The following is a 22093-nucleotide window of genomic DNA, read 5'->3' as shown; positions in this document are numbered from 1 at the left end:
CCAAATTTGGAGATGTGGCAATCTTTAAGGATGACATGAACCACCTGCAACAGGACATAGACAGGCCAGCAGAATGGGCTGACAGGTGGCAGATGGAATTTAATACTAACAAGTGTGAAGTGATGCATCTTGGCAGAAGGAATAAGGAGAGACAATATAGACTTAATAGCACAGTTTAAAGAGCGCAGGAAGAGGGACCAGGGAGTGGACATATTGAGAGATTGGTTAGCAAAGCATATGGGATCTTGAGCTTCATAAATAGAGGCATTGAGTACAAAAGCAGGGAAGTTATGCTAAACCTTTATAAAGCACAGGTTAGGCCCCAACTGGAGAATTGTGTCCATTTCTGGTCACCACACTTTAGGAAGGATGTGAAAGTCCTGGAGAGGATGCAGAGGAGATTTACCAGAATGGTCCCAGGGATGGGGGATTTTAGTTACAGGTTAGGTTGGAAAAGCTGGGGTTGTTCTGCTTAGAGGAAAGGAGATTGAGGAGAGATTTAATAGAGGTGTACAAGATTATACGAGTTAAGCTCGGCTCAAATCAAAGGCCAAGCCTGATGGCAGAAGGTGAAATGCTCCCAGTATCTGGTTACACTCTCACCTCAGCAAAATCCTGGACTAACGGGATTCTCAGTAAAGATCCTCACCTTTCCAGTTATTGTTGATGATTCCTGTTTTCTCCCGTCTCCAACACCGAGGCTCTTGGTTCCAGCAGAACTGCTCTGGGGATCCGGTGACATTTCTCCAATCCCAGTTAGTGTGGCAATGATTCAACTTCTCTCTCTCCACCTTCCTGAGATATTCCACACGCCAAGAAACTATCAATAGAAAAATGATTCATATTAATCCCAGAACCTGTAACTGGAATACAATGGGACTGTTTTTATAATTATGATTGTATTTCATATCAATTTATTTGCAATTAATGAGTTGTCTTGAATTTTTAACTTGTTATTAAATTGGTCTTTTCTGTCCTTTGTCCTGTTTATCAGGACTGAACTCACTGGCAATGTCAGGTGTCACACCAGCTCCTCCCACACCGACATCCCAGTGATGGGGCGTAACCAGGGGCAGGAACCTGTCAGAAGCCAATCACACAGCACCCAGCAATGATGTCACAAAGCAGCCAGAGCCCCTCCCACTGGAGGTGTCACAGGATCACATGACCAGGCTCTGCTCCTGGTGTGCAATCTCACTGGACATGAACATCAATCAGTCCCGTCTCCAACCCCACTCCCATCATAGAATGGTTGCAGCACAGGAGGAGGCCATTCCGTTTGTCATGTCCATGCCAGCTCTCTGCAAGAACAACTCAGCTGGTTCCATTCCAATGCCCTGTCCCCATAAATCTGCATTTTTTTCCGCTTCAGGTTCTTATCCAATTCCCTTTTGAAAGTCCTGACTGTACCTGCCACCACCACTCTCAGGCAGTGAATTCCACTTCCTAACCACTCGAAGTGCGATAAAGGTTTTTCCTCAACTCGCAGTTGGTTCTTTTGCCAGGGTCCTCTTGTTCTCTTCCACCAACAGGACCAGTTTCTCTCTATCTACTCTGCCGAGACCTCTCATGATCTTGAACACCTCCATCAAATCTCCTCTCAACCTTCTCTCCCACAAGGAGAACAGCCCCAGCTTCTCCAATCTATCCACGTAACTGAATTCCCTCACCCCTTAAACCATTTTTGTAAATCTTTTCTGCAACCTCTTCCTAATGTGCGGTGCCCAGAATTGGACATAATACTCCAGTTGAGGCCGAACCAGTATTTTATAAAGGTTCATCGTAACATCCTTGCCTTTGTACTCCATGCCTCTATTTAGAAAGCCCTGGTTCCCATATGTTTTTGAACCTCTTTCTCAATCTGTGCTTGTCATCATCAATCATTTATGCACATATACCCCCAGGTCTCTCTGTTCCTGCACCCTCTTCAGAATTGTATCATTTATTTTACATTGCCTCTTCTCGTTCTTCCTAAAAACATATACCACTTCACAAAATCACAGAATCACCAAATTGTTCGAGTGCAGAGGAGGCCATTCGGCCCATCGTGTCTGCACCGGCTCTCTGAATGAGTAATTAACCTAATACCATTCCCCTGCCTTCTCCCCGTAACCCTGTACATTCTTTCTTTTCAGTTAACAGTCTAATTCCCTTCTGAATGCCTCGATTGAACCTGCCTCCACCATTCTCTCAGGCAGTGCATTCCAGATCCTAACCATTCGCTGTGTGAAAATGTTTTTCCTCATGTCACTTTTGCTTCTTTTACCAATTACTTTAAATTTGTGCCCTCTCGTTCTCCAATCTTTCATGAGTGGGAACAGTTTTTTCCTACCCACTCTGTCCACACCCCTCATGATTTTAAATACTTCTATCAAATCACCTCTCAGCCTTCACTTCTCCATGGAAAACAGTCCCAACGTCTCCAATCTGTCTGCATACCTGAAGTTCCTCATCCCTGGAACCATTCTCCTGAATCTTTTCTGTACTTTCTCCAAAGCCTTAACATCTTTCCTAAAGTGCAGTGCCCAGAATTGGACACAATACTCCAGTTGAGGACAAACGAGTGTCTCACACAAGTTTACCATAACCTCCTTGCTCTTGTACTCTGTGCCCCTAATTAATAAAGCCCAGGATACTGTATGCTTTATTTCCCACTCTTTCAACCTGTCCTGCCACCTTCAATGACTTATGCACATATATACCGAGGTCCCTCTGCTCTTTATGATCAGCCATGATCATACTGAATGCCGGTGCAGGCTCGAAGGGCCGAATGGCCTACTCCTATTTTTCTATGTTTCTGTATTGTCTCTCCATGTTCTTCCTACCAAAATGAATCACTTCACATTTCTCCGCATTGAACTTCATCTGCTACTTGTCTGCCCATTCCACCAACTTGTCTTTGTCCTTTTCAAGTTCTACACTATCCTCCTCACAGTTCACAATTTTTCCAAGTTTCGTATCATCTGCAACTACTGAAATTGTGTCCTGTACACCAAGGTCTAGGTCATTAATAATGATCAGGAAGAGCAAGGGTCCCAACACTGACCCCTGAGGAAATCCATTACAAATCTTCCTCCAGTCCAAAGAACATGCATTAACCACTAAATCTGTTTCCTGTCACTCAGCCAATTTTGTATCCATGTTGCTACTGTCCCTTTTATTCCATTAGCTATAATTTTACTGACAAGTCTGCTGTGTGGCACTGTATCAAATGCCTTCATTCTTCTCTGTATGAAATGTCATCTGCCACATGCCTGCCCATTCCACCAGCCTGTCTATGTCCTCTTGAAGTCTATCACAGTCCTCAAAGTTCACAATGCTTCCAATTTTTGTGTCATTTGCAAATTTTAAAATTATGCCTTGCACACCCAAGTCTCGGTCATTAATATATATCATGAATTGTAGAGTGATATGGCACTGGAGATGTCCATTCAGCCCATCGTGCCTGTGCTGGCTCTTTGAAAGAACTTTCCAATCAGTTATACACACCTGTTATTTCCACGTTGGCTGCAATTTTTTCAACTTTAATTATTCGTCCAATTCCCTTTTGACAGTTATTATTGAATCTGCTTCCACCACCTCTTCAGACAGAACATTCCAGATCATAATAATTCACTGTGTAAATTACCATTTCCTCATGTTCCTTCTTGTTATTTTGCTAATTACCTTCAATGTGTGTCCTCTGGTTCCTGACATCAGAAACAATTTCTCCTTATTTACTCTTTCAAAACCATTCATGATTGTGAACAACTCTATCAAATATTCCCTTAACCTTCTCTGCTATAATGAAAACCACCCCAATTTCTCTAATCTTTCCACATAACTAGGATTATATTGGATACACAGCACAGAAACAGGCCATTCGGCCCAGCCAGTCCATGCCAGCGGTTATGCTCCACTCGAGCCTCCTCCTGTCTTTCCTCATGTAAATCTATCATTACCCTCTATTCCCTTCTCCCTCCTATGATTCCCATTAAATGCATCTACACTATTTGCTTCAACCTCTCCCTGTGGTAGCGAGTTCCACATTCTCACCAATCTCTGGGTAAAGAAGTTTCTTCTATTGGATTTCTTGGTGACGATATTATATTGATGGCCTCGAGTGATGTTCTTCGCCACAAGAGGAAACATTCTCTCTGGATCCACTATATCACAACCTTCCATCATTTTAAAGACCTCTATTAGGCCACCCCTCAACCTCCCTTTTTGCAAACGAAAAGAGACCCAGTCTGTTCATCCTTTCCTGACATGTTTACCCACACATAAGAAAATGGCAGATTTGTTGAATAATAACTTTATGTCAGTCATCACAGTAGAGGAAGATGATAATGTACCTGACATTCCAGGGAAATTGATGATGAATCAGGGACTAGGAGTCACTGAAGTAAATGAGTGTACCGAAGGCTCGAGTTCCTGATCATCTGGATCTCTGGCAGCAGGTCGTCCATCTTCAATGTGTGTGATGGGTGCAACAGGAGAGAGGCATTCTGATCAGTCAGGAACTCCCAGACTAACTGAAAGAGAGAGAGGCTGCAATCAGAAACATACAATGAGGGATATCCAACTAGAGTGCACTGAGCCCCACAAAGCACAGGAAGATCCCAGGCTCCATTCCCAGCCTGTGCTATGTGACATGCTCAAAGCTGGTGTGGTACCAAAGCCCAAACACAGAGCACAGGAAGATCCCAGGCGCTATCCCCGCCTTGTGCTGAGTGATCTGACTCCAGGGGGTTTGAACAGTTGCTGCAGCTCCTTCACTGGCAGGACTGAGGAACTGCAGCGTGACATGTTTACATCGGATTCTCCCACTGGCAACCCTGAGCTGGCGATTAATAGTCGGACGACGCGGGGATTCCCAGCCCTAAACGCCTTCCTTCTTCTGGAGCCCCGTAGCTGGATCATAAACCTGGCCAAGGCTGGGAAACTGAAATCCCCGTCAAAACACAGCCACCCGCTGCCGCTCTGCCCAGTGTGTGATCAGTCCGCGTATAATCCCCGCCCTCGAGACATGAGGAGGCCAATCAGAGCGGATTGGCCCCAACCAATGGCAAGGACTACAATGTGACCGACATCTTCTGCAACCAATAAAGTTATCGTATTGTCTGAGTGACAGCTGTGTTAACCAATTGACATGCAGTCTTTCCGTCTCCGCCGTGCAACATGTCTCGACACAGAAGAAGCGGCGTGTCAAATTCCGACCAATCCTAGCGCGGCATTGCTCAGCTCAGCACCGCCTCTCAATGCATGTGACCAACAGCTCAGTGAACCAATCGGTAAGCAGAATTGCTGCACACTAACCAATCAAAGAAGAGCGTTGCTGCTCAATTCCTGCAGTGTTCCTCCCCGTCCAGAGTCATTGCATCCACTTGGCTGAACGTCTTTACGTCATGGCGCTCTGACGGCCAATTCCGACCAGTTCGCTGCTGATGCTGGAGGCGGGGCAAAGGTACTTAAAGCGGGTCTGCACAGAGAATTACTGTTGTACAACCATATTTCACTGTTGTCAATTGCAGCATGAGCTGAACTGCGGGTAATCAGTGAATGAGAGGAGAGGCACCCGGGGGAAAGGGAGGTGAAGGAAGACAGTGAGGTAGAGTGACGGAGAGGGTTGGAGAGAGAATTCCAGAGTTTAGGGCCGAGGCAGCGGAAGGTGCCACCAATGATGAAGCGATTAAAATCAGGGATGTTCAAGATGGCAGAATTAGAGCAGCAGAGATACCTCAGAGGGTTGAGGGGGTGGAGGAGATTACAGAGATAGGGAGGGAGCGAGGTCATGGAGTGATTTGAAAACAAGGATGAGAATTTTTAAATCAAGACGTTGCTTGACCGGGAGACAATGTAGTTCAGTGAACACAGGTGTGATTGCGGAATGGGAACTGGAGTGAATTCAGGTTAGTTTTAGATGAGTTTTAGTTTCTGCAGGGTGAAAATGGGAGGCTGGCCAGGAGTGCATTGGAATAGTCAAGTCTAGAGATAACAAGAGCATGGATGAGGATTTCAGCAGCTGATGAAGGTTTTAGTTGCAGATAAGTTGAGACAGAATCAACGATGTGTGACATTACATAGCTGCAAATAGACAGTCTCCGTGATAGAGCAGATAGGTGGTCGGAAGCTGATCTCAGGGTCAAATGGGATGCCAATGTTACAACAGTTTGGTTCAGCCTCAGACAGTGACCAATGAGAGGGATGGAGTCAATGATTAGGGAATGGAATTTGTGGCAGGGACCCAAGACAATGACTTTGGTCTTCCGAATATTTATTTGATGGAATTTTCAGCTCATCCGTTGCTGCATTTCAGACAAGCAATGTGACAAATCAGAGACAGTGGAGGGTTGAGAGGTGGTGGTGAGGTAGAGCTGGGTGTTATCAGCGCAGATGTGGAAACTGACAATATGTTTATGGACGATGTTTCCGCGGGGAAGCATGGAGATGGGAAATAGAAGGAAGTCAAGGAAAGCTCCTTGAGAGATTGTAGAGCTAACAGTGGGAGAGCAGGAAGAGAAGCCATTGCAGGTGATTCTCCAGCTATGACTGGAAAGATAAGAATGGAAGTAAGCAAGGTCAGTCCCACCCAGCTGGACAATGTGGGAAAGGAGTTGGAGGAGGCCGGTGTGGTCAACCATGTCAAAAGGTGCAGACAGGTTGAGAAGGATGAGGATGGGTAGACTGCCTTTGTCACAGTCACATAGGATGTCATTAATGACTTGATGAGAACCGTTTCAGTATATTGACAGGGGCAGAAACCTGATTGGAGGGATTCAAACACGGAGTTCTGGGAAAGGTGGGCACGGATTTGGGAGAAGGACTTTGGAGAGGAAAGGGAGGCTGGAGATTGGGCAGTAATTTTCCCGGACAGTGTGGTCAAGGGTGGAATATTTAAGGAGTGTGTGATGATGATAGATTAGAAGGTGAGGGAGACACTTCCTCCTTTAAGATGCTCCATAAAACCTACCTCTTTGACCAAGCTTTCAGTCACCTGTCCTAATATCTACTTATGTGACTCGGTATCTAATTTTGCCTGATCATCGCTCCTGTGAAACACTTTGTAATGTTTTACTATATGAAGACACTCCATCATTGCCAGTTGTTGTTGGTTATAGATATGTGTGTCAATATGGGAGAGTTTCAATTCGGTATCCACAGCAGATAATTTATTGGTTGACATGTACACTTCAAATCAGCATTGATATAATTTAAAATATTAAGTATGAGCTTATCATAAGACTTATCAATAACTCACCACAATAGAAATATAAATCCAAGCAGCATTGTGTAATATAAGGCAGCAGGTGTACAATATATCTGGGTAGACTTATCTCTCGGAATAACATCTGTCTGCAATATTGTATTTATAAGCCAACATTATTAGTGGTAACTATAGAGATGTGAGTGTGTGAAATTTAATGCAACATATCTATACATTGAAATGGAGGACCTAATATTTCAGAAAACAAGTATAACTTTAAACAGTAGATAAATAATTTGAAACCATGTATATATTAAAAGGGTTTGTACCTATTTAAGTAGCTTCTTCCAACCAAAAGCAACCACATTTACACAGCATATTGTTACGGACGGTTGTGAAGGAATGTGGGTGGTTCCCACTGTTCACCACCCAACTGACTGCAATCGTGTTTAGTTAAAAATGATGCTTTAGCTACTGAGTATCTTTTTGGTCACAAAATAGAGAAATGGCAGATTTTCTTGTTGGTTAAAAAAATAACTATTTTTACACAATTCCTGAAATGGTTACAACGTCACTCACACACATACTCAGTCACACACACATAAACAAGAATAGATAGATAGAGAGAAAAGGGTAGGAGTTAGTTCAAACTGAGGTAGGTATTCATGGTTAACAGTAAACATGTTGAAAATTCTCAGGAGACCAGTCTCTTTTAAAGGTGCAGGCCTGGGTATATGCAGTCTTGACTTGTTGAGGTGTTGCAGATTTCTGGAGGGTAAGACTTCAGACTGGAGCTGGTGGTCATTTTCAGTTCCCTGCTGCAGCAAGTTGAAGGGTAGACTTGGCAGCAGGACAGTCCCTGGCCTGACTGCTTTCTGAAGGTGTTTGCTTGATCTCTGTCTCTCTCTCCAGACATTTACCTTTCAAGATAAAAGTTTATCACATTAGAGTTTCTGTTAGGAAACACATGACCTGTCCCCTGTTGTGACCACAAAATGGGTCAGGATGTGATAACGATTGCTATCTATTGATGTTTAAATGGCTAGCATTCTGTGAAGATGTTGCTACTTTACACCTTATTCATCTTGGTTTGAGTTGTGAGTCTGATTGTCTCCAGCATCCTCTGTTAGTCTATTCACATCAATCATAGTCATTAATATGCCGTAGCTCCTTTCAATTTCACAGGGGTTTTCCACAGAGTTATTTCAGACAAGGCTAATGAGCTTCATCTTTGCAGTTGAGTTTGTTGATTTCCAGTACAGGAGCGGTCACGTGGTCACTACTCCATTTTGACTGTGGTTCAAGTGTTCAAGTTCCTGTGATGTATTTTAACAGCTGACTTTTAAACTTCATGATTCCTCCATTTCATTGTTTATTTCATCACGGCTCCTTCCCTGCAGGACAATCTCCATCATTTAAACCAGCATGTGTCCATCCATCGATATCATCATTTTTCAAAATACTTGTTCCAGTTTCTTCCGCTTTTCATCCCCATGTTCAAGGTCACAGGACACTGACCAGTTAGATGGGAACAGGAGAGATCAGATGAGTTTAAAATGGGATTTAATCTTCACTCCCTCCATATCCTGCTCTTTCACCCAACTCAGTTAGTAACTCTCTCTACTCTAAGGCAGGAGGCTGTGGGTTCAAGGCCCACTTCAGAGACTTGAGCCCCATAATCCAGGCTGACACTCCCTAATGCCAGTACTGAGGGAGTGCTGCACTGTCAGAGGTGCTGTCATTCAGATGAGACACTAAACCCGAGGGCCCCATTTACCCCCTCAGGTGAATGTAAAGGATGGCATCTAATGGAAGAAGGGCAGTGAAGTTCTCCCTGGTGCCCTTGGTTGATGTTTATTCTTCAAATAACACCCCAAACAGATTACCTGTTGTTTTATATCATTGCTACTTATGGGAGCTTGCTGTGCATACATTGGTTGCCATGTTTCCGACAACAGTGACTGCAGTTCAGAAGTACATCATTGGCTGTAAAGCTCTTTGGGATAGAGTCATAGAGTTATACAGCACAGAAACAGGCCCTTCGGCCCATCGTGTCCATGCCGGCCAGCAAGCAGCTATCTACTCTAATCCCATTTTCCAGCACTTGGCCCGTAGCCTTGTATGCTATGGCGTTTCAAATGCTCATCTAAATACTTCTTAAATGTTGTGAGGGTTCCTGCCTCTACCACCCCTTCAGGCAGTGTGTTCCAGATGCCAACCACTTTCTGGGTGAAAAGATCTTTCCTCAAATCCCCTCTAAACCTCCTGCCCCTTACCTTAAATCTATGTCCACTGGTTATTGACCCCTCTGATCAGGGAAAATGTTTCTTCCTATATACCCTATCTGCCCCTCATAATTTTGTATACCTCAATCAGGTCCCCCCTCAGCCTTCTCTGCTCTAAGGAAAACAACCCTAGCCTATCCAGTCTCTCTTCATAGCTGAAATGCTCCAGCCCAGGCAACATCCTGGTGAATCTCCTCTGCACCCTCTCCAGTGCAATCACATCCGTCCTATAGTGTGGTGATCACTGTACACAGTACTCCAGCTGTGGCCTAACTAGTGTTTTATACAGCTCCATCATAACCTCCCTGCTCTTATATTCTATACGTCAGCTAATGAAGGCAAGTATCCCGTAAGCCTTCCTAACCACCTTATCTACCTGTGCTGCTGCCTTCAGTGATCTATGGACAAGTAGACCAAGGTCCCTCTGACCCTCTGTACCACCTCGGGTCCTACCGTCCATTGTATATTCCCTTGCCTTGTTAGTCCTCCCAAAATGCATCACCTCACACATCTCAGGATTAAATTCCATTTTCCACTGCTCAGCCCATCTTCCCAGTCCATCTATTCTCAGGTAGTAAAGGGTGCTATAGAAATGCAAGTTCTTCCTTTCATTTATAGAAAGAGTTAGAGCACAGAAAGAGGACATTTGGCCCATCATGTCAATGCCAGCCATAAAAGAGCTTTCCATTCTAATCCCACCTTCCAGCTCTTGGTCTGTAGTCCTGTAGGTTACAGCACCTCAACGATATTTCTAAGTATTTTCTCACTGTTATGATGGTTTCTGCCTCCAGCAACCTTTCAGACAGTGACTTCCAGATCCCCACCATCCTCGGGGTGAAAAATTCACCCCCTCTCATTCTTCTACCAATTACATTAAATCTATGCCCCCTGGTTATTAACATCCCTGCTAAGGGAAATAGGTCCTTCCTATCTACTCTGTCTCGGCCCCTCATAATTAATACACCTCAATTAAATCTCCCCTCAGCCTTCTCGGTTCTACAGAAAACAACCCCAGCCTATCCAATCTTTCCTCACAGTTAAAATTCTCCATTCCTGGCAACATGCTCATAAATCTCCTCTGCACCCTATCTACTGCAATCACATCCTTCCTGTAATTACAGTGACCAGAACTGTACACTGTTCTCTAGCTGCTGTCGAACGAATGTTTTATACAGTTTTCTAGCATAACCTCCCTACTCAGGTAATAAGAGTAAGTATCCCTTATGCCTTCGTGACCACCTTATCCACCTGTCCATCCACCTTCATGTATCTGAAGACAAACACTCCAGGGTCCCCCTGTTCCTATACACTTCTCAGAATTGCACCATTTATTCTGTATTCCCTGGTGTTGTTTGCCCTCCCCAAATGCTTAATTCACACTTCTCTCGACTGAATTCCATTCACCACTTTTCTGCCCACCTGACCACTTCATTGATATCTTCCTGTTGTCTACAGTTTTCTTTCTCACTATCAATCACAAGGCCAATTATTGTATCATCTGCAAAATTCTTAATCATTGGTATGTTGGCCTTCATAGCGACAGGATTCAAGTACAGGAGCAAGGATGTCTTACTGCAATTATATAAGGCCTTGGTGAGACCATATCTGGAGTATTGTGTGCTGTTTTGGTCTCCTTATCTGAGGAAGGATGTTCTTGCTATGGAGGGAGTGCAGCAAAGGTTCACCAGACTGATTCCTGGGATGGCAGGACTGATGTATGAAGAGAGATTGGGTCGATTAGGCTTGTATTCACTAGAGTTTAGAAGAATGAGAGGGGATCTCATAGAAAACTACAAAATTCTATCAGGACTGGACTGACTAGATGCAGGAAGGATGTTCCCGATGGTGGGGGATTCCTGGACCAGGGGTCACAGTCTAAGGATAAGGGGTAAGCCATTTAGGACTGAGATGAGGAGAGATTTCTTCACCCAGAGAGTGGTGAACCTGTGGAATTCTCTAACACAGAAAGCAATTGAGACCAAATCATTAAATATATTCAGGAAAGAGTTAGATATAGTTCTTAGGGCTAAAGTGATACGGGGAGAAAGTGGGAGCTGGGTACTGAGTTTTGATGAAAGCCATGATCATATTGAATGGCGGAGCAGGCTCGAAGGGCCGAATGGCCTACTCCTGCTCCTATTTTTCTATGTTTCTATTCTATGTTTATTTAAATCTAAATCATCGATATATACCTCAAACAGTAAGGGGCCCAGTCCTGTGGAACCTCACTGGAAACAACCTATCAGTCATAAAAAGACACCCATCGACCCTTTGCTTCCTGCCACTGAGTCAATTTTGTATCCAACTTTGCTCTGGATCCCAATGGGCTTTTGCTTTCATGACCAGTCCGCCATGTGGGACCTTATCAAAAGCCTTGCGTAAATTCATGTCGAGTATATCAAATGCACTACCTTCATCAACACATCTTGTTACCTCCTCAAAGAATTCAACTGAGTTAGTCAGACACAACCTTCCCTTAACTAATGGTCCTTGATTAAACTGTTCTAGATGATGGTTCATACCATCTCTCAGAATTATTTACAATAATTTTCCCACTACCGAGGTTAGGCTGACTGGCTGTAATTACTCAGTCTATCCCTTCCTCCCTTTTTATATAATGGTAAAACTTTAGTGGTCCCCCACTTCACCGGCACCATGCCTGCAGCCAGAGAAAATTAGAAAATGATGGTCAGAGCCTCTGCTATTTCACCCCTTTCACCTGAAAACTACACGTGATCTTTCCTCTGAACTTATTCAACAGCCTCTCACCAAAATATCACGGGATTCCCTCTGCTTGGAAACTCAGAGACACGATCACTGTCTCCAGTCTGTCTGCCATCTCCTCATCCAGCACAGAGAGCTGGTCTTCCACTGAACTTTACTCACACAAGCTGACTCTACATTTCCAACACTCTCGATATTGGGTGCACGGGACAGGATTCATTGTCAAGAAAACTTCCTTGCTGGTCACCTTCTGAGTCCAGTTCTTAGTGTGTTTGGTGGATACCACACAGTGAACTGGTTACATTTATATAACAATGTTATGTATCACCTTTACAAATCACTGGGTTAGGTCTCAGCTGGAGAATTGTCTTCACTTTAGGAAGGATGTCAAGTCATTGGAGATTGTGCTGAGGAGATTGAGCAGAATCGGTTATGTGGAGAGTTGGAGAAGCTGGGATTGTTCTCCTCAGAGCAGAGAAGGTTAAGGGGGAGATTTAACTATAAGGGGTTTTGACAGAATAAATAAGAAGAAACTGTTTCCAGTGACAGGAGGGTCAGTAACTAGAGGACACAGATTTAAGATAATTGGTAAAAGAACCAGAGGGGCAGATGATGAGAATATTTTTTACGCAGTGTGTTGTTCTGATCTGAATAAAGTAATGACAAGGTGGTGGAAGCAGATTCAATAGTAATTTTCAAAAGGGAATTGGATAAATAGCGGAACTTCAGGTCTATGGTGAAAGAGCAGGGCAGTGGGAATGATTGGATAGCTCTTACAAAGAGCTGGCACAGAAACTATGGGCCAAATGGCCTCCTACTGGATCATTCAGGGAACATTGAGCTGTAACACTCTCTGCTACCAGGAGGAGGCACCATCATCTAAAACATCCCCAATCCCCCTAAATGCAGCCAACACTGACTCTCCCCATTTAACAGTAACTCTGGGAACATCAGTGATTTACTCAACATTGATCTCTCCTTTCTTCCTCCTCCCTCACTGGCTCATTCAAGATGAACTCAACTGACCCGCAATTTCTGCAATTATTTTCTAGATTGAATTCAGGGCAGATTCCTGACACAACATATCGTGTAACTGACATGAAAACAGGGTGTACTAGATTTAACAATGAATAATGACCAGGAATTAATTAACAACTTGCAGGTTGATAGGTAAATTGGCCATTGTAAATTGCCTCTAGTGTAGGTAGGTGGTAGGGGAATTGAGGGAAGGTGGGGATGTGGTAGGGAATATGGGATTAATATAGGATTAGTATAAATGGGTGATTGATGGTTGGCACAGACTCGGTGGGCTGAAGGGCCTGTTTCAGTGCTGTATCACTCTATGACTGTGACTATAACATTCGGATAGTAAATGAACATTTAGCAATCAGTGACCACAATATGTCAGAGACAGACATTCAGTTCCAGGAGAAAGGTCCCCCACATGCTATGGTTTTAATGTTAGTGAGGCTGACTTGGACAGAATGACATGTAAGGTGAACACATAAAACTCAGCTGAGCTGTTAACAGGGAAACCGAGAGTAAAACAATGGGAGGCTATTAAAGAAGTATTGAGTACAATAGGTATCAAATACAGAACCCTAAAGAGAATGAAGAGGGGACAGAATCCCAGATCTTAAAACAGTGATGTTGAAGGAATTGTGATCTATGTTCAAATAGAACCATTGAAAAATTATAGCATAGAAGGAGGCCATTCAGCTCATCATGTTTGTGCTGGCTGAAAAAACTAGCTGCTCAATCTGATCTAAAACTTGAATGGAGGAGAATAAAACAGAACTTTGCCCAGGGATGAAAGAGGAATAATGGGGAAAAGAAGATGTTTGTACTAAAAAAGGAATAGAATCTTCCCCACTCTCGAGTTTGAGTGGCTGGTTTTGGTGTTTATGGAGTGTATAACATGGTCGTACTTTACCTTTACAGACATCGGACATTTATCTGGAGGCTGGAGACTTCTGACTGCTGTTTTTATTCACACCCACATATCTAACAAATTCCTGTGGGTGAAAATGTCTATTTACTATTTTAGAGCTGCTTCAATTTGTTGCCAGTCCCTCTCAGGAGACCCGATCAGAGGGGAGCAGCCACAAGGGTTACTGACAGTTTCCTCATGTCCCCTTTCAAATGGTTCCCACCTGGAGAAACATTAACTGGGAGGCAGGGTTAGTCCCCTCCCCCTCATTTCCATGTTATTACAATGTCTCTCCATGTTGTAGACACAGATGCTCCACCCACTTCCCTAGGACAAGCTTCGAGAATCCCGGTGCTGGAGGGACTGCAGTCCGAGGCTCCACCCGAGCAGACAGGAGCGGTGGGATGGATCAGTGAGCAGACAGGAGCGGCGGGATGGATCAGTGAGCAGGCAGGAGCGGTGGGATGGAGCAGCAAGCAGAAAGGATCGGCAGGTTGGAGCAGCGAGCAGACAGGAGCAGCGGGATGGAGCAGCAAGCAGTCAGGAGCAGCGGGATGGAGCAGCAAGCAGACAGGATCGGCAGGTTGGAGCAGCAAGCAGTCAGGAGCGGCAGGTTGGAGCAGCGAGCAGTCAGGAGCGGCGGGATGGAGCAGCAAGCAGACAGGATCGGCAGGTTGGAGCAGCAAGCAGTCAGGAGCAGCGGGATGGAGCAGCAAGCAGACAGGATCGGCAGGTTGGAGCAGCGAGCAGTCAGGAGCGGCTGGATGGAGCAGCAAGCAGTCAGGAGTGGCGGGCTGGAGCAGCGAGCAGACAGGAGTGGCGGGATGGAGCAGCGAGCAGTCAGTAGCAGTGGGATGGAGTAGCGAGCAGACAGGAGCGGCGGGATGGAGCAGCGAGCAGTCAGGAGCGGCAGGATGGAGCAGGGAGCAGTCAGGAGTGGTGGGATGGAGCAGGGAGCAGTCAGGAGCGGCGGGATGGAGCAGCGAGCAGACAGGAGCGGCGGGATGGAGCAGCGAACAGTCAGGAGCGGCGGGATGGAGCAGCGAGCAGACAGGAGCGACAGGATGGAGCAGGGAGCAGTCAGGAGTGGTGGGATGGAGCAGGGAGCAGTCAGGAGCATCGGGATGGAGCAGCGAACAGTCAGGAGCGGCGGGATGGAGCAGCGAGCAGACAGGAGCGGCAGGATGGAGCAGGGAGCAGTCAGGAGTGGTGGGATGGAGCAGGGAGCAGTCAGGAGCGGTGGTATGGAGCAGCGAGCAGACAGGAGCGGCGGGATGGAGCAGCGAGCAGACAGGAGCGGTGGGATGGAGCAGCGAGCGCAGGAGCGGAGGGATGGATTAGCGAGCAGACAGGAGCGGCTGGATGGAGCAGCGAGCACAGGAGCGGAGGGATGGATTAGTGAGCAGACAGGAGCGGAGGGATGGATCAACGAGCAGACAGGAGCGGTGGGATGGAGCAGCGAGCACAGGAGCGGAGGGATGGATTAGCGAGCAGACAGGAGCGGAGGGATGGATCAGCGAGCAGACAGGAGCGGCGGGATGGAGCAGCAAGCAGTCAGGAGCAGCGGGATGGATTAGCGAGCAGACAGGAGTGGCTGGATGGAGCAGGGAGCAGTCAGGAGCCGTGGGATGGAGCAGCGAGCGCAGGAGCGGAGGGATGGATTAGCGAGCAGACAGGAGCGGCTGGATGGAGCAGGGAGCAGTCAGGAGCGGTGGGATGGAGCAGCGAGCACAGGAGCGGAGGGATGGATTAGCGAGCAGACAGGAGCGGAGGGATGGAGCAGCGAGCAGACAGGAGCAGCGGGATGGAGCTGGGAGCAGTCAGGAGCGGTGGGATGGATTAGCGAACAGTCAGGAGCGGCTGGATGGATCAGCGAGCAGACAGGAGCGGCGGGATGGATCAGCGAGCAGACAGGAGCGGCTGGATGGAGCAGTGAGCAGTCAGGAGTGGCGGGATGGAGCAGCGAGCAGTCAGGAGCGGTGGGATGGAGCAGCGAGCACAGGAGCGGAGGGATGGATCAGCGAGCAGACAGGAGCGGCGGGATGGAGCAGCGAGCAGACAGGAGCAGTGGGATGGAGCAGGGAGCAGTCAGGAGCAGTGGGATGGAGCAGCGAGCACAGGAGCGGTGGGATGGAGCAGCGAGCAGTCAGGAGCGGTGGGATGGAGCAGGGAGCAGACAGGGGCAGCGGGATGGAGCAGCGAGCACAGGAGCGGCGGGATGGAGCAGGGAGCTGTCAGGAGCGGTGGGATGGAGCAGCGAGCACAGGAGCGGTGGGATGGAGCAGCGAGCAGTCAGGAGCGGTGGGATGGAGCAGCGAGCAGTCTGGAGCGGTGGGATGGAGCAGCGAGCAGTCAGGAGCGGTGGGATGGAGCAGGGAGCAGTCAGGAGCGGTGGGATGGAGCAGCGAGCAGACAGGAGCGGTGGGATGGAGCAGGGAGCAGTCAGGAGCCGTGGGATGGAGCAGCGAGCACAGGAGCGGCGGGATGGATCAGCCAGCAGACAGGAGAGGCGGGATGGAGCAGCGAGCAGACAGGAGCGGCGGGATGGAGCAGCGAGCACAGGAGCGGCGGGATGGAGCAGCGAGCACACGTCTACAGGCGGAAGCAGCGACTGAGGCGACGAGTGCGGGAGGGAGTGGGTTAAGGTTGGGGGAATCAGGCGGGAATCGCGGCCATTGACGGGTCGGCAACACTCGGACGTCATCTCGTTGACGTCATTACGTGGTGACGCTGCAGAAACTCCCCCTTTCTGATCATATTCTGATGTTACACCTGCAGAAACAAGCCTTATGCGACCTTACATTGTTTATAAACCGAATAAATAATGTTCAGCTAGAAATAGATTTTATATCTTGAAATGCTCTGCCTGGATGATTTTCTGATGATAATTCAGCCCATGAGCTGATTTTGATCTGATTTTACATTTCAAATTTACTTCGTGCAGGAACAAAAAGGTGAAAAGTGATTTGAGAATTTGAGAAAAGATCTCTTCATCTCCATCAAATTTAATTTTATAGTGAACTGAATGGCGTGCTCCAATTCCCATTCCTTATATTTATATGTGTTTATTTTCCCTTGTGTGCCTGTTCCTGGTCCCTGCTCTCACTGATCAGTAATTTAGCAGGCTGTTCTCATACATGACTGTTAATATCATTACTGCTCTGACATTGTCCTATTGTAACACTCACGTTGCTGAGGGATTTCTTCACTTTATTATTAATAACCTGTGGTAATTGTTCCTCACTGGGCACCTTTTCTGGGCTGCATAGTTTGGACTTTCCCCTGTCGGTTCTCAGCCACATTCCTCCCGCATTCCCCCCAACCACCTCACCCTCCGTCAGTCGAAGGTCGGCACCATTCTAGTTATTTAAGTTTTACATTTTGTGTTTGATGCTCTCAGATCCGGCGTCTAGTGGGTGAAAATCACTGCAAATACTGAAAGGCAACATGGAGACGCGAGCGTCTGGAGTAGGAGTGGATTCTCAGGAGGACAAACTGAAGAGGTTGGTGCTGTGAGGAATGATCATTTCCATCTTGGACTGGAGAACGGGTTGAATTGCAGTTATAGTGAACGGTTCGGTTGATTCTTTGGTTCTGAAGCTAAAATCTAATCCGAATTCTCTTTCTTCGCGCTGCACCCATCCTAGGCCCTAAGCCCTCAAGGTTAGAAGTTGACGGTAAAAGTTGGGGAGTATATTGATCTCATACTATTCAGTTTAATTACTGGTGAAAGGTGAGATGCTCTGGGAGAAAACCAGCTCGTTTATTGTCATGTTTTCCTTTTGTTTCATAGTTAACATTTTGTCATCACAATGTCTTGTTCGGCATCTGTTTCAAACTATAGTCACCAAATCGGTTAAATGTTGCAGTTCTCAAGTATTATATTGAAGAGAGTTTTTCCAATGAAGAAAAGAAAACGCTTTTGACACAGATGTGCAGAGAAATGCAGCACAGAAAAACACAAAAAAGAATTCAGACTGACAATCCAGGCGATCTGTTTTGTCTCATTCCTTTGAAGTTAATTTCACCATAATCGTTATGAGAAGGAAATGGGTTTGGAGTGGGGGGATGTGGGAGAGTAATTGTTAAATTAATCTCTGCACAAAATATGGAGGAAACATTCCTGACTGAAACCTAACACACCTGGTGCAATGACGTGCGTTCAGGTTCAACACCGGTTTTACAATCCGTCTGATTACACATTCCAGGTATTTCAAGATAAATATAGAGTTCAGAACTTATAACAAGACATGAAATATAGGAGCACAATGTAACACTTTAAAACTGGGGTTATATTATTTCTAGATTTTATGCTCCATTAATCTTTGAAATCTTTAACTCTGCTTCTCTTCAAGATTACATTTGGTCTCGATTCCTTCTGTGTTGCCCAGGGAGCGTGAATTAGACTATATTCTCTATCTTCTATATTGATCTCCGTTCCATTTACACAAAGTGGGACAAGGTAAAAGACAGAGTGGTGATCTGATGAGAGGAGCTCAAAGTTATGGAGAGCTTGGATCAGAAAAATCATGACAAAAACTATTTTCACTTCTTGGCAGGAACGCATCAGTTTAACTTCATCACAAAAGAACCTGGGAATAGGTTTAGATTTTTATTGTCTATCCTGTGAGTTCCCAGGATTTTCCTTATCTTTGTAATGTAACAGAGTGACACGACATTTATATTGTTTTATGTATAATTGTCACAGTGACTGAATTTTAATAAACCAAATAAACAGTGGTTGTAACTTAGATAGCTACAGTTGTTTCATGTTTTGGAAAATAATAAGATTGCATGTCTCATGTAAAAGTGCTGTAAATATTTTATTACTGCAATAAAACTGTCAATATTTTCTCATCAAACAAGGGAGTTAAAATGTTCCAGATAATATTTTAAATGTTCCAGAATATATTTCCTGTTCCTACGCTGGGGCTGTTGGATTGCCTGGTGAGTAGAGGACGATTGGAGCAAGAGAAACACACCGCTAATGAACTCATCTGAATTTATGCCCATTTAACTGCCTGAAAAATAGAATCCCTTTTGGATATTTACCATCTCCTGCTCGGCTTCTTGTATTCACGATGTTATATGATTCAATAGCCCAAGGCACACCACTGGGGAAATCTGCCACTGTCCTTTCTGTATGTCAACAAGAGCAATTTGTTGTGATCTGAAAATGATATTAATGATATTAATTGACCCGAAGCTTCGTGAAATTAAATAATTCATCACTAAAATTCAAAAAGCAGCCAAGCAGATATGTAGCTGAGCAAATCACACAAACAATCAGATTCTTGAACTGAGTGAACTGGTTCATCCATCAAGCAAACTAGTTGCAGCAAACTGAACAATCAGACCAATAGTCTGTTAAAAAAGGGAGAACAGTATTTCTTTGAGTGAAGCTGAATTGAACCTATTGTATACAATGACAACATTAAAGCAGCCGATACAAAGGTAAATTCTTCAAAAATGCCGCGCAAATTTACTTCTACATTTAATTCTTTCCAAACCTGGATTGGTTTTATGTAAATATTTGACCAGTTAGAAATTGGTGTAAACAGAATAAGTTAGTTCTTTACCTTTACTTTCTGGACATTAAATACTCATTGAGATTATGTCAGGCTTTGTAAAGAGCTTTAAATGGTAAACATAAACATTTACCCTCACATTTCTCTTTGAGTCTCTCCAAATCTGTTGACAGCTCTGCTGGCCACAGTTCCGCCAGGGCAAATAGAGAACTTGATTTTCAGTAGTATATTAAACAGCAGGAACAATATGCCTCTGTAGAGTGGTTGGACAGATCCAATCTAAACGGCAGATAATTGTGTATGATATGAGACCAATCCGGGGTGGGTGGGTGGGGAGATAAATTTAACGCATTCCGATTAATTTAATTTATTTACCTTGATCATCTGGGTAAAGGGATATTTGATAATATTCTTTAACTCATCTCTGAACTTGGTCTGTGCCACTGCATAAATAACCGTGTTGGTGCAGGAACTCAAACGCTGGAGCATGAATCCGGTCTGTTCCATGATGGTGAAAGGGTCATTGTAATCACTTTGGTCAAATTGATTTTCCGTAAATTGTACAGAAATCTGACAGATGGAGATTAGAATCCATAACAAGATAAAACTGCCCGAAATAGCGAGCAGTAATATGATGGACTTCCTGCGGCTCTCTATCTCTGGATCTTTGCTCTTTTCCCGGAATCCCCTCCTGACTCTATTGGTCACTACAATGTGTCTGATGGTCAGAGCATTGAAGAACAAAATTAAGAAAAATGCAGCAAGTGGGGTTAAAATACTGTCAAGCCACAAGTAAACCATCCAAACAGGCAAAATATAGAATGCAGATTTTACAACACAGAACCATGGTATGTTATCAATCATTATTCCAGGTTCATTTACAAAGTAAAATGGAATATTTTGTAAAACGGAAAGTCCACACACCGCTGCTATAACGACAAGTGCAGTTTTTTCTGTGCAGTATTTGTTTCTCAGTTTCTGGTAACAGATGGATACAAAGCGATCAAAGCTGAAAGCGACTGTTAACCAGACAGAACAATCAATGGAAATAAAACTGAAGGTGAATGTAAGACTACAGATGGAGGTGTAATCCAGAAATGAATTTGTGAAATACATCTCCTTAATCTCATACAGAATTACATCAAATATTAGGACCAGTAGATCTGCTGTTGTCATGGCCACCATATAACGACTGATACATTTGGAGAGACCGCATTTTCCACGGGAGAGAATCACAATCGTTAATAAATTAGCTGCAATAAAGATAGGAAAAGAGAAATTAATGATTCTATTCACAATGAGAGGATTAATAGGTTGATAAAATATATTAATTGTGGTGCATCTTTTTTCTGTCAGTCAACTCATTCCTTTTTTATTTATCTCTCAGCTTCTGTCATCCACCTTTTTTCTGTCTCTGATATATAATTTCCTCTTTGGGTTTAGCTGATGTATTTGGAGAGTTCGCCTATTGGAGAAATTCAATTGGAATTATGTTGTTAACATCCAGTTTTATGAATTCTGCTAATAGCAGAACTCCAGATGGGAATTTACACAGGTCTCGGGGCACATTTGTAATAGAAGCAGGAAGTGCTTTTCTCAAATTGAAAGAAGTGGGAACAATTAAAGACTGCCGTAATGGGAGAGAACATTTCCGAAGTTATCTATAAAATTTCAGATGTTTTGTTTTACAATGCTGAAGAATTAAGGCACTAGGAGGAGACAGGAGGCTTTGAAAGGAAAAGGTAACCCACGAGGCAGCCATGAGTTGGCCACCAAGTAATGCAGAAGACAAGCACCTGCTCAATAGTTTAATGGCAGCTGAAGTGATGAAGCAAGTGGCGGCTGTAATTGAGGTGACCCTCTGTGACCTTTGTGACCATTGATGAAAAATACCCAATCAGTCACATGACAGTGAAAATGCATCATGTCTGTGATGATGTGGGGTTATGTTCTCCGTCACAGCTGACCATTGTTCTTCAATGTCCTAGCCTGAGCTAGAATGCACACTATCTTCAGATGCTTTAGCAGCTCAGCATCTGCACCTCTGAGAGCCAAGACAATAAGAAGCCAATTCGCAAAGACATTTGTCAGGCAGTTGGGTCAGGGTTTACCAAACCGTTTGGTGGAATTTGACCGGTGAGGCCAGTTAGGGAAAAGCAACAGTCAGTCATCTTGACATGTCTTATTTTATGCAGCGTCACAATGTCACTGAAACCTTGAGAAGCATCTAAAACTATGAATAGGTGTCCGCATCTGTTAGCAATACCATTGGGTCAGTTGTCCCAGCTTCATTTGAGAAAAAAAACCTAACTTCCATCAGCACTAATCATTTGTAAAAGTGAGATATTTTCACTTCTGTATGTGAATACAACACACCAGATACCAGTGGGTGGGGCAGAGAGCATCGCTCCTTCAGTCTGGTCTATCTGGCATCCCTGTG

The 22093-nt window shown here is 44.9% G+C and overlaps 1 protein-coding gene across 1 annotated transcript; it reads right to left on the bottom strand.

Moving 5' to 3' along the window:
- Positions 1-18831: 18831 nt before the first annotated feature.
- Positions 18832-20901, bottom strand: LOC137346043 (probable G-protein coupled receptor 139). The gene is made up of 2 exons (XM_068009336.1): positions 20029-20901; positions 18832-19932 (listed from the first exon to the last, which is right to left on the bottom strand). The coding sequence occupies exons 1-2, from the start codon at positions 20836-20838 to the stop codon at positions 19789-19791; spliced, it is 954 nt and encodes a 317-aa protein (XP_067865437.1). The 5' UTR covers positions 20839-20901; the 3' UTR covers positions 18832-19788.
- Positions 20902-22093: the final 1192 nt, after the last annotated feature.

Source organism: Heterodontus francisci, chromosome 29 (assembly GCF_036365525.1).
Source record: "Heterodontus francisci isolate sHetFra1 chromosome 29, sHetFra1.hap1, whole genome shotgun sequence".
Classification (NCBI taxonomy): Eukaryota; Metazoa; Chordata; class Chondrichthyes; order Heterodontiformes; family Heterodontidae; genus Heterodontus; species Heterodontus francisci.
This window is presented reverse-complemented; position numbering and strand designations above follow the sequence as displayed.